Here is a 13,279-nt window from a genome sequence, read left to right as displayed (position 1 = left end):
TTACCACACCAGGACCATTGCAATTATTTCCAAACATCTGATTTTTCCTTGACATTGTCATTTCCTTCTAAACAATGTCTTTCGACTTTTGCTTAATGGTTATTAGTTCAGTATAACCATTCTCTTCATTGTGTAAGAAACTATTAAGAAAAACCCTGTGCAAATTTTATGGAGTAAGGGATTTTCTTTTCAAAGTAAGGAATTCACAATGGGGAATGGTATGGGGACAACGGGGAATTGGGTTCGTGTCATGTGTCAATGGGAAGTTTATAAATGTAATATTAGTGTTCTGGTACCTTTAATTTTGAAAGCATCAACAATCTTACCCTTGAAACCAGCCAGTATTTATGATATATTGTTTTGATATGATGGAACAACAGAAAGATCAAACATATCTACCTCTACACTCTTATTTCCTGACTTGCCAGTGTAAACGTCGGGGCTAGCGCTGATAATGGAATATTCCAAAACAGGATACATATCAATATCACTCGCTTTGCAGTCAATAATTTCTTTGTTTACTGGATCACTTTCATTGATATTTGCGACGTAAAATTCCTGTGAAAATGTGGGTCTAACATCGTTTTCATCTATAATGTTAATGTTAACAAGTGTAGTATCATTTTTTTGAGGAATACCCGTATCATAGGCTATAATTGTTAGTTCATATTGTTTATACGTTTCTCTGTCAATTCGCGCGTTTTTGTCAACAGTTATACGTCCGTTTTCTCTATTCATACGGAATTTATCTGATCCAACTCCACTATAAATGTAGTATCTAACTTTATTATTTATACTTGTTCCATCAGAGTCGACAGCAGATACAGATCCAACGAATGTACCTAAAATATTTTATTCAAAATATAACAAATTATAAATACATTGATTTATCCATTAAGTATTGGTTTCCACATAAAAAAAATGTTTTCTCGCCTGAATATAACTGAAATATTGCTGCTCGGGCGTTAAACTCCAACAATCAATCAACCAAATAAATTTGATGAAGATGTACACGACTTATTTACACAACAAAACATTATATTTTTACTATTGTAGAAATTATCTTTTGGGCATAATACTCAATATGGTCACCTCTGTAAATTAGACTTATAGGAAAAGTTGTTGAACCATCAATCGACTCTTTCACGTATTGTTTTTTAGTATTCATCACAAGAGTTATTGAAAAAACTATAAGATAGTGAAGGGACAGAAAGTACATACATTACGGGAATGAATGTATCGAAACTTAACAGGGTTTATTTTTGTATCATGCTCAGGAAAAGTGTTTCACATTTGAATAACAACTTTCTTACAAACATGTTATTACCACATTTAAAAAAGCACCCTGTTTTTAAGGGCACCTCTTCTCCATCATCAGTACATTCTACTATTAATCTAAGTAATCATATTACAACATAGATAGATAAAGTTTATTATCTTGGACTTTCCTTGTAAGGTTGAAAATTGCATAAGCTGAAATATATATATATATATATATATATATATATATATATCAGTGGTGTTTGTTGCATTGTCAAATATGTAAAGTACTATATATTTTGTCAGCATGTAGCTTGTCGCATATGGTTTTTTCTATTACTTTTTTATGTAATGCAAACTTTTTAAAACTTCCTAAGATTTCAGAAAATATTGGAGTTATTTTATTTTGTTATTTTATTTAAATATTCGCGTTTCTTGTTTTTAAATGTGGTTATTATGATTCGGACCAAATCTGTTTTCTACGTTTGATTTCTGCATTACAGAAGTTCAGACCTCCAGCACTAAAATAGCACAGATAAGATAAGTTTTGAAAATGTGTATTGTACATGTATGTCAAGTTTCTACGAGTAAAATGTAAATGAATATGGTAATGTAAAAAAAAAACAAAGAAATGTTGTGTTGAAGCATTTCGTTGGTCTCCTTAAAATTGGTTTAATAAGCTATAGTGTTGGTATTTTATCTGATCCCAAAAATAAAACAGTGGCATACAGAATTGAAAAAGTAGTTTCAACACATACTCTTTTATACTTTTTGGTGGATGACATACTATTGTATATACATTGTATATATTTGTACTAAGTACATTGCTACAGATGGGGTCATGATACTAAAATAGTATTAGATTGGGCATTGGGGTGTTTATTGCAAAGTAAACACATATATGTTTGAAAATTAAAAATATTGTTTTCAGATTGGTTTAACGGAATAAAGAACAGAATATCTTATTATTTTTTTCCCAAAATGTAAATTAAGCAAACACGTTATTGACACCACTTTTTCAACAATTGTTTTTTTCCCCAAATTTGGTATGTATTCAAACTCTCCAACTTATTTCTTTACTAATCTGTTGTTTCAAGTGTTTATTGTATCCTTAAATTAAAGATAAACATTTTTGAACTATGCATGTCTTTGACCGGAATCCATTTAAAGCAACAAATGTCTTCATCTATTTTACAAACAGATATTTGAATATCTTCATTCCCCACTCAGCGGTTTAACGTGAGATGATTTTTTTTTTCAGATTCTACAGTTGCGATAACTTTTTAGCCTCTCTTAAATTCTGTAAGTATCTGTCAGGAAAACTGTTCTACGACAGTAGTGAGAACAGAATTCCTGACAGATCCTGACAGGGTCTGAAAGAGGCTGTCCTGGGTCAGGACACATTCTGCCCTATTCCCTTACAGATCACGACATAAACTGTCCTAGGTCGTGACAAAGAAAATACGAAAATCTGTTATAAAATGTCATACCCCTGGACAGCGCCTTTCTGTTGTGTGTGACGTAATTTAGAACAGGAAGACCGCAATTAATATCGGAAAATGTATGACTAATGTAAATTAGTAAATCCGATTAGGAAAAAAATCTTGATTTCAAAATTTACATTGAATTTCAATTATATAGAGCTCGTCGTGATCATCATCCCACAATCACTCGATTGTTGTTTATGTTCCAATTTTCTTCGTTCAAAAATTATCATTGTTTACATGTATAATGTTTTTACATTTTGTCATAGACCTGTAATTCAATTAAATTATTTAATTATAAAATTAAAGGTCTATGTTTCTGTTCTAAGTGTAAAAACGGTAACCGATAACTCTCAGATGTTTGGTAAGTCTAACGAAGTCCAAGACAAAGTACGTTTTGAGTGAAAGCTACTTTTGAATAACTTAAGGGTCACAATCCATTCTATAACATGTTAAAATTGACAATTTCAGCATCAAAATGGGTGACCGATACCTAAATATTTCGGTAAAAATTCTTCAAAATGCCAATTTAAGCAACGAATATGAGAATGAGCACTTCCAGTTTACCTATGGTCTTATATGTAGAAAATGTAAAAATTATAAATGTCAGTTTCGTATTATTGATTGAGACTCCTGTATGTAAGTAAAATTCCACTAATTCTTCAAAATGTGTGAGTGCGAGCAGTTTTATTTTACATAATGGTCTTAAACTACTGACTGAAAAACTAAAATTTTCAATATAACTATCATGTAGGTGGCTGAGACATTAATTTGAGTCAAAATTCCTTGAAAATGTCATATTCTTGCAAAATGTATGAGTATCAGCACTTTTAAATTCCATACCAGTGAAAAATTACTGTAAAATATGCAAAAATTGTAAATATAAGTATACTACGACACATTTATTTCAATCAAAAATTCATTCTTGAACTTTACATATTTTTGCATGATGTATGAATGTGAACACTTTTAAATTCCAAAAGGGTCTAATATTAATGTCTTAAATGATTATTTTTTTCAATAAAACTATCATACAGTGCGATATATTAATTTGAGTCAAAATTCTTTAAAAAATATCATATTCTTGCAAAACGTATGAGTGGGAGCACTATTAATTTCCACGAGGGTCTAAAATTTTTGACTAAAATGCTAATCTTTCCATATAATTATCATATGGGTAACTGTGACACATATATCTCAGTCAAATTCTTCAAAACTGTCATACTTCAACATAATGTATGAGTGCACGCACTTTTAATTTCCATGAGGGTCTAAAATTTATAACTAAAATACTAAATTTTTCAATATAACTATGATGTGGTTGGCTGAGACACATTAATTTAAATCAAAATTCTTTAAAAATTGCATATTCTTGCAAAATGTATGAGTGCACACACTTCTAATATCCAAAAGGGTACAAATTAAGTAACTAAAATGCTAATGTTTTCAATATAATTATCATATGGGTGACTGCGGCACATTAATTTGAGCCAAATTATTTAAAGATTTCATATTCTTGCAAAATGTATGAGTGCACACACTTCTAATATCCAAAAGGGTCTAAATTCATTAAATAAAATGCTACATTTTTCAATATAACTATCATGTGGGTGGCTGTGGCACATTAATTTGAGCCAAAATTCTTTAAAAATTTCATATTCTTGCAAAATGTATGAGCGCGCACACTTCTAATACCCAAAAGGGTCTAAATTCATTAACTAAAATGCTATTTTTTTCAATATAATTATCATTTGGGTGACTGTGACACATATATTTCAGTCAAAATTCTTAAAAAATGTCATATTTCAGCATAATGTATGAGTGCACATACTTTTAATTTCCATGAGGGTCTAAAATTAATTACTAAAATGCTAATGTTTTCAATATAAATATCATATATGTGGCTGCGACACATACATTTGAATCAAAATTCTTCAAAAATGTCATATTCCTGTTAATATACGAGTGCGCACACTTTTAATTTTCTTGAGGGTCTACAGTTATTTACTAAAATGCTTATTTCGTGATATAATTATCATGTAGGTGACTGCGACTAATATATTTCAGTCAAAATTCTTCAACAATGTATGAGTAAACACTCATAAAGATCTAAAATTTCTGTATAAAATGTTTGAAATTGTCAATATAAGTACTCTGTATCATACTGATGCCTGCAACAACAACAGATCAGTCCAAATTCTTTAAAGTCAGGGGCGTAATAGGTACGACAAGCAATATTTTTGTTGGTACTACATGCCATACATAAACGTCAGGTCAAAAATTGAAAAAGACTATGAAGTTCAAACATAGCAAGGCTTCCTTCCCGTCGTACGAATCGGGATTCGGGTGCTACGACTTTTTTTCGGAATCAACTGCATGTACTGTATGTAACTCTTCTAACCCACGTATCTGTTCTATATAGAATAGTTCCTGACAGGAGAGTGTCAGGACCCATGACGGGTAAACACAGAGCTTGTCCAAAGCCCTGACAGACCGTGACAAGGTGTGTCGTGGGTCAGAACAGTTTCTGACAGTTTAAAATTGTTCTATGACAGCGAATCCTGACAGAATCAAAGAGAGGTTAGAAGTGATCGCAACTATACTTTTGTAGTGTAAACAACAAGGGATAATGAACATGACAGTGAGTGAAAGTTAGTAAAGTTTATCGAAAGAGACTGTTGCAAATCTTTTTGTCATAATGTTTTATAGCTTAATTGACCCTTCTTCTGAAACAAATTATCATTTTTTTTCATTTTTGACCAAGTCATCCAATATAATTTAAGATTTGTAATGGAATTGATTTGAAATTAAATTCGAATCTTATTTCTAATTAATTTACGTAAACATTAAGATTTGTCCCTTAATCAAAACGTTACTTAGTTAGGTATTATTTGAATCGAAGAATGTAGACCAATCGGCATTAATGACTTTATTAGTGTATTTAATTTATTATAATTTGCCTAAAATAGATGAACCAGTCAAATACCGTATAGCAAATTAGTTTAAAATGAAACTCTTTTATTACTTAAAAAAACTGGATATACTTACCTTCGTCTGAATTTTCCACTACTGACATGATATAAACATTACTAGAGAAGATCGGGTCGTGATCATTAATATCCTGTAAATAAACTTATATTTATAAACTACTAGTTACAACGTACTATTTGTGTTTACCATGAAACCAAGCAATGTTCAGAGATTTACATCTGTAAAGTAGTGGCAATAGCTGTCGTGTCAAGTTGGTCATTGTAACCTGATAGATTCCTAGAAAGCAGATGCACCATAGTAATGAAAACATTAAGTAAAGGTAAGAAAAACAAAACAAAACAAAACAAAACAAAAATAAAAACAAAAAACAAAAGAGACAGTTATTGTTATCCATACTTGATATTATTTATCACTACAGACAAGACTCTACAAGAATAAGTAACCATAATCATGAATAATAGTTCATTCTCATGAAGAAGAAAATCAGGAGAGGAAAGAAATGCTCAAATAAAATAATATCATCAGTTTAAACAAGCTTTCGTAAAAAAATATACAAGAAAAAAAATAGCATCGAATTTACGTGACCTTATATTATATACTATACGCATGTTCATTGCCTTAGTTAAACACGAGCTTCACTTTAGGTGAGTACTGTAAGCGTAGAGGTTGATCTTTATGTTAAAGCATGCGACAGTTTATTGCGTTTTGAAGCATATGAATTATTTTAAAGTTCAACCCAGATGATAGTATAACTTATTTTTAGTTTAATGTTTTGAGTTTCTTGAAAGCTTTTCATTTAATGTCGTAAATAAATAAAAACAAATTAATGAAAAGGTATGCTCACAGTCCATGTACAATTAGGTTATCAACAAGCTAAATTTCATTTCAACAAACAAATCATACAAATATTCAAACTAAATGAAAGTTGACTGATGGAACAGAGACCAGTTGCAATATTAAGCGTTCTTCAACAGACATGATAATAAATCTTTTAATTTCAATTTTAAACGAAACAGTTAAAAAAAAGAAATAGAGATGACTTTACTGATAACAGCTTGCACGAAATCGTTTATCATTACAGTATATCTCATTTTGCCTGCTTTTTCATATCATGGATTTCGACAATAGGAAAATATTCTATGAATACTTTTTTATATAAATTGTGTCTGGTTTGAAAAAAAATTAGTTTTTAGTTTTACATAAATGTTTATATGACAAAACCTGAATAATTATGTACTTCCAAGTGCTAAACTAAAATTGTATTTGGTATGAAAACAGTAAAAGTATTTATTCCCTATTTCATTTTTATTCCCAGCTCCTGGTGTTTTCCTTTAAATTGCCATCATAAGGGTGAACAAAAAATGTATAAGCTTCATTGCTGGTTTTCAGATATCATTAAACAAATGTTAGAAGAATAAATATTGTTGAAAAGTCTGACTATTTTACAAATATTAGCGTTATATTTCTACTTTCACTTTTCCATAGTCAAATACTTAACTTTTTGGGGTTTTCTACTGTAGATATAATTAAAATAAAAGTATTTTTATAAGCTAAAAATGCTTTTTTTTAAATTTCAAATTTTATAATTTATAAAAAAAAAAAAACAAAATATCAACGGAAGGTATGTACTATTTCTGAACACATCTCAAGTATTCCGAATCTTACATCTAAACAACAATTATGGCGAATTGTTTATCAGATTTAACGACACCAGAACATTCCAATCAGAATATTATAATTCGCAGCTTTGCATTTTTTATCCACTAATTAATCTGAAAGCTTCCCTTCTTTTTGTTTACTTCTTTTTCCAGTTTGACCACTTGTTTGTTTACATTGGAGCGAAAAAAAATTCGCTTTTTTGCTGCAGGATTAGATTGATCATATGCAAATGTTTTTAATGTCATGTCATTGGACAACCGAAATGATCAATTATCTAGCTTTTAAAGAACTTGTGCAGTGCATTTCAACCAAAAAGATAAATATTAGGCAATCTAGAAAAAAGTTACAACAACAAACTGTAGACGAGCTCATTTGTACAACGGCGCTCCTACAGTACATTGAAAAACATAGAAAATAGAAACATATTTGCTATTTTAAAGTTAAAATTGGTTTGACTAGTCAAAAAATGCAAACGAACACTGAATTGCACCTACTCAAGTACATTCAAGAAATGACCACATGATTTTAAATGAATCAATAAAGTTCGTCCATGTATTTTATTTTGTATCAAAAAGTGATTATAAAAATGTATGCAGATTTTAAGAATATGCATTCAAAATTACAAATATTCAAATTGACCCAACTAAAAAAGCACTCTCATGGACTTTTAAATCATTTTAGTATGTTCCGTATAATGTATAGTATCGAAAAAAAAATATTATTTGTTGAAAACTGTTTACAATACAGTACCTGTACATTAATAGTAACGGATGTATTTGCCGATAAAGACGGGTTGCCTAAATCATATGCTTCCACCGTCAACCTTATAGCACCGTTAGAACTTCTCAGATCTTCATAATCTAAAGGCGAATTTAATCCCAATCTTCCTGTTGACATGTGTATAGTTATATTATTCCTTAAATAGTCTGGGGTATGTAACTTGTATTGCACTTTTGAGTTATTTGAGTCTTTCTGGTCATTGTCATGTGCCTAAAATAATTATTAAGCTATTACTTAATTAGATTTGTAACACGCATTTTGGATTGGTTGTTTTTTTTTAAGCAAACCAAGTTATATTGAATATCTTGTTTTGGAACGATGACGTCATCAGCGTCAAATTAGATTTGAATCCATTAGAAATTAAATCGTAAGGAATGGTTTTAATTTTAGTTTTGAACAGGTAATACAAACATCACGGTTTGCCGCAGTTTACGCTTTAAAAGAAACATTCTTTAAATAAAATGATTTTTTATGATACAGCTATTTGTTTATTTTCAAAACATTTAATGTTCCTTGTTCTGAATTTGAAAACATTTTAATAATATATTTTTTAGATGGTTCAATAGCAAGAAAATGTCTAAAGCCAAGTAAGTAAATAAAATTTGTTGTACCTATTCTACTTTTACTTATTTATTGTAAATTGAATGCACAAATTTTAATTTAAAAAAATCTACCTTGAATTCAAAGTTTCCAAAATCTTTTTTGTTTTCGTCTATAGAAATTTGGCTGTATTCCTGCATGAACATTGGTTTATTGTCATTTATGTCTGACACTTTTATTGTCAGCTGTGCAGTGCTCCTCTTCTTCTCTCCGTCTTCAGCAATAACAGTTATTGCGTACTGATCCTTTGTTTCTCTATCTAAAGGACGGCTTTCGATGAATTTAGTCTTAACTTCGCCTGTTGTACCATTTATTTTTTCGATTGAAAAGCTTTAAAGAAAAGAGGTAAAATCTCTGAAATAAAAGGGTTTATGTTATAGTCTATGGACTGGAAGAGTCCACCGTGCTCCCACTCATCAACCAAAATATAATTTGTTCAGGTACCTTTATACATACCGAATTAAATTGTCTCTAAATATAATTTTAAATCATTTTTCAGTATAAGGAAATATTTGTAACCAACAGGGTCAAAAAGCCAAGATTTTTGTGACTCTGTTGTTTGGGGTGCCAAGTTTTCTTACAACGTTAAGTTTGAAGAAAACTAAACATTTGTTGATATTGTCATACAGCCATATGTCGTAACATTAAAAAGATACCAAGAAACTTGTGGTAACACTTACGGTATATGAGTTAAATGCAAAATATATACACCTACCCCAACGAACAATCACTTAAAATAACACTTTTTTTCAATGTTAAAACAGTAGAGTATGCATGTTTCTGTAAAACATATCTTGTTTGGTATTTTCTGGTTAATTTATCATAGTTAATATTTCTGGTGTTCTTGTGATAACTTGTAGCGGTTATTATCAAAAACTACAGAAATGGGATTTTCGCTATTACCATAGAAAAACGCATAAAATCAGGCGGTAGATTGTCCTTTTTGGTAACAATTATTAAAATCTGTAAAAAAAGAAATTTTCAGGATTTCAGTTCTTTTTCTACAATACCTATTATTGTCTTTTTTTTCTAAATATCGTAGTTCAAACAAGCTTTTGTAATATACTGTACATTTAAATAGTAACGGAGCTTTTTAATGAGCCCAGGTAAGAGATACTTGTTTTCCCTACCGCTGAAAAAATACCTCAACATTGATTTCAATGTTGATTTTTGCACATAAAACGAAGTTTAAAAAAAACATGCTTGGTACCGTTGTTTTAATAATGCATGTATTTTAATATATCTGCTCATACCAGGCGCTTACTTCTCAGTAAAACTGTGACAAATATGACCTTTCATAAAAAGGGAAATTATCAAAATTTCACATGTTCGCCCATTTCCCCTGTAAGTAGCAATTTGTTATAAAACACCGTACTTCAAACAAGCTTTTGTACATTAAAATTTGTATATCATTTCCGTTTTCTTATGAGTCAACGTAACGCATAATAAAACTTATTCAAATCCATTTTGGGCTAAAGAATGATACTCCCTACCCTATTAAATCTGTCCCAATAACAAAGAAAATTATCTTTTATACATATTGCACTCACAAATTGTATATAATTCAAATGTATCCCTTGTGTATTTGTGAAAAAGAATATTTAACATTTTTTCCCGGACAGGAGCGATAATGTCCACTTTTGGGTCAGAGTGATTATAAGATAATAAAAAACGAATTTTCAGGGATCCAATAGTTTAGCCATTTTGTCAGTGACTTGTTTAATTTTTTTTCTAATATCATTGTTTAAACATGCCTGCATGTACTAACACCTATAAGAATATTTCTATGGCATAAGTGGGTCTGGTTTAGCGTGAATAAGGTCATATCACAAATCGTTCATGTGTTGCAATCGGAACCATCTATTCAAATGAAATGCATCTCAAATACGGAGTGCCGCAAGGATCTGTGTTCGGCACAAGACTTTATTTTCTTTTTTCAAAACCGATTGGTCAAATTTCTCCACAACATAGTATGGAATATAACTGCATTGTAGACGATACTCAATTATATCTTGTGATTGAACCGTTAAATATTTGGACGGACATATGAAGTGGGAGAGACGTTTTGACAAATCAGCTGTTGAATAACTTGTTTAGTCACTTGGGAAATGAACAATCAGTTTGTGCTTTTAAGAACACTCTCAAAACACAACTTTATACACTTGCATATCAAGATTCTAAACTGTAAATTCCTTTTTTTTACATTTTTAGTAACAGTATATTTTGACAATCTTACAGCATAATTAAATTCTTAGATTATAGTTTTGAGTATTATTAACAATCATTATCAACTTTTAAGCTTTGTATAAATATTTTATTTAGACACCGTATAATTAATTTTTATTCCGTATTAATTTCATTTCATATTTTGAACTACTATTTTGGTTAAGTTTTGTAGTCTTGCTTTTCATATTACATGCAGTTTTTGATCTCATACTGATTTTGATCCATTGTATATTATATGCTTTGCTATATGATATATTATGTTTTATGTATGTTGGAAAGCGCTTAATGTTAGATAGTGCGCTATATGAAAACCTTCTATTATATAGATAGCAGTGTTTTATCGAATGTGTCCAGTGTAATAAATTTCGATAATTCACACTGTAAAATACATTCGGTAATTACACTCTCACGCTTTATCCCGCCAAAAAGTCAAAATATTTATATCTATCTGCCAATCACAGAATTTAAAATTCATTTTGAAAAATATCGATATATTATGAAGAAAATCTATAATGAACAGAATAATCAATTAGTTATCGTGCATAACCTTTTTCCTTATTAGTTCATTTTAAACCTAAACACCTAAACCAAGAGTAAAAATTATATTAATGTCAATGCTTATGATGAAAGTGGTGACAGTGATATGAACAGCATGGCAGTTCTACGGTTATTACATTTATATTCATTTCTCGTAAGGTTCCCCATTATACCAACAAAAAGTAATGTGAAGGAAGTAACAAAAAAGCAATTGTCTTACCAAAAAAAAAAAAAAAAAAAAAAAAAAAAAAAAGCAATTTACACTTCAGTAAACCAAGCAAATAAATAATTATATATTACGTTTCAGTATATAAAATTTCTTCTTTTTTGGCAGTCTTGAGTCTTTCCTGTTTTGTTTTCAAATTTAAAAGTGAATCTGATTTGTTTGGAAAGCTGTACGTACATGATCACTGTTCCATAGTTCATTTTCAGATGCAAAGAACCTAAACCGCATCGAAATAAAACATAGCTCCTATTGTATTATCTGAATCGGACCCTCTAAAACTGAAAAGGATGTTGTTTGAATTGCACGTATGAGTAAAAGTGAAACTTAAAGTTCTCCCCCATAATAGTAATAGCATTATTTAGATAATACGTACTGGCTGAAACTTAAAAGGCATATAATTTGGTATAAGTAACTGTTCATTACATTATAACTGCTAACATAACACATTTTATGGTATTGACCTTTTCCAATATAAATTTTGAATTATAAAATAATCAACAAGTTTAGCACTTGCCTAAGAATCGACCAATTCTATTCATCATAGATATCAACATTTTATATCATAAACTAAGTAAAAATTCATAAAATTTAATTTGAAATGAAGGCGTCCGGAAATGGCAGGAATCATTACAATATGACTCCTTTGATGCCATTAAACGTTTTTCGTATTTACAAAAAAAAGTATAGAGCATGGGGAATGACCCTTCAATTCCAATTATACCAGATTGCTTTCATATGGATTAAGTGTCTTCCTATAAAAACACCTTTTCTTGGTACCCATATTATCTATTGATAATAAAACATTGATACATGTAAGAATTTAACAGTAATTGAAAAGCTTAGATAGCATTTCGCGAAAAATCAGAACCACTTATAGTAGTGATTCCTATTATATGATTTTCTATATTGTGATAAATTGAATCGTACAGTTGGTTTTTTTCATTTGTTTACGGATGACGGAAAGTCGGCCAAAGTTATTCAAGACTTTGTTCGCGGGCTTATAAAATCCCCCTTTTAACTTCGTGCTTAACTTTCGTTCAGTCTTAAATAAGACATCATGTATCTGACCTACATCCATTCCTATGAGCTTTTTGTATATCATATAACTACCCCCAGGAGTATAAATTGGAGTATTTCCTTTTACATTAATCGCTCGCCAAATACAAACCTTATATATATATATATATATATATATATATATATATATATATATTATGACAAATACGATTTTAAATCTACTTACTGTTCATGTTCACCTCCTAAACTAAATGTTATATTACCACGAATGCCTGTGTCTAAATCTGTTGCCTATATAATAGATAGTAATTATAAACTTTTGTCTGACGATTTTATATTTACTGTAATATAATTAATTACTATAGAATAGTTCACATATACATTTAAGTTTTTAAATTATTTTATTTTCGTGGGTAATGTTGAATTATCTAACCAGTTTCAAAACAAGATATAATTCTTGTTTCAATTATAAGTATTATCATCATTATTATACCAAATA

General features: G+C 29.8%; 1 protein-coding gene across 1 annotated transcript in view; it reads right to left on the bottom strand.

The window, feature by feature from the left end:
• LOC148619717 (cadherin-23-like) overlaps window positions 1–13,279 on the bottom strand; it is a 44,351-nt gene that overhangs the window by 20,918 nt on the left and 10,154 nt on the right. Inside the window, exons 8-12 of the mRNA XM_088579934.1 lie at window positions 13,007–13,071; window positions 8,849–9,104; window positions 8,145–8,384; window positions 5,793–5,865; window positions 400–842 (exon numbers count right to left, since the gene is read on the bottom strand). Coding sequence (XP_088436060.1) covers window positions 400–842; window positions 5,793–5,865; window positions 8,145–8,384; window positions 8,849–9,104; window positions 13,007–13,071 — 1,077 coding nt within the window. The remainder of the gene's footprint in view (window positions 1–399; window positions 843–5,792; window positions 5,866–8,144; window positions 8,385–8,848; window positions 9,105–13,006; window positions 13,072–13,279) is intronic.

Source organism: Perna viridis, chromosome 4 (genome assembly GCF_037379345.1).
Source record: "Perna viridis isolate PV_CMFRI_1.1 ecotype Kerala chromosome 4, ASM3737934v1, whole genome shotgun sequence".
NCBI classification, from domain to species: Eukaryota; Metazoa; Mollusca; class Bivalvia; order Mytilida; family Mytilidae; genus Perna; species Perna viridis.
Note: the sequence above shows the minus strand (reverse complement) of the source record. Positions and strands in the feature narration are given on the sequence as shown.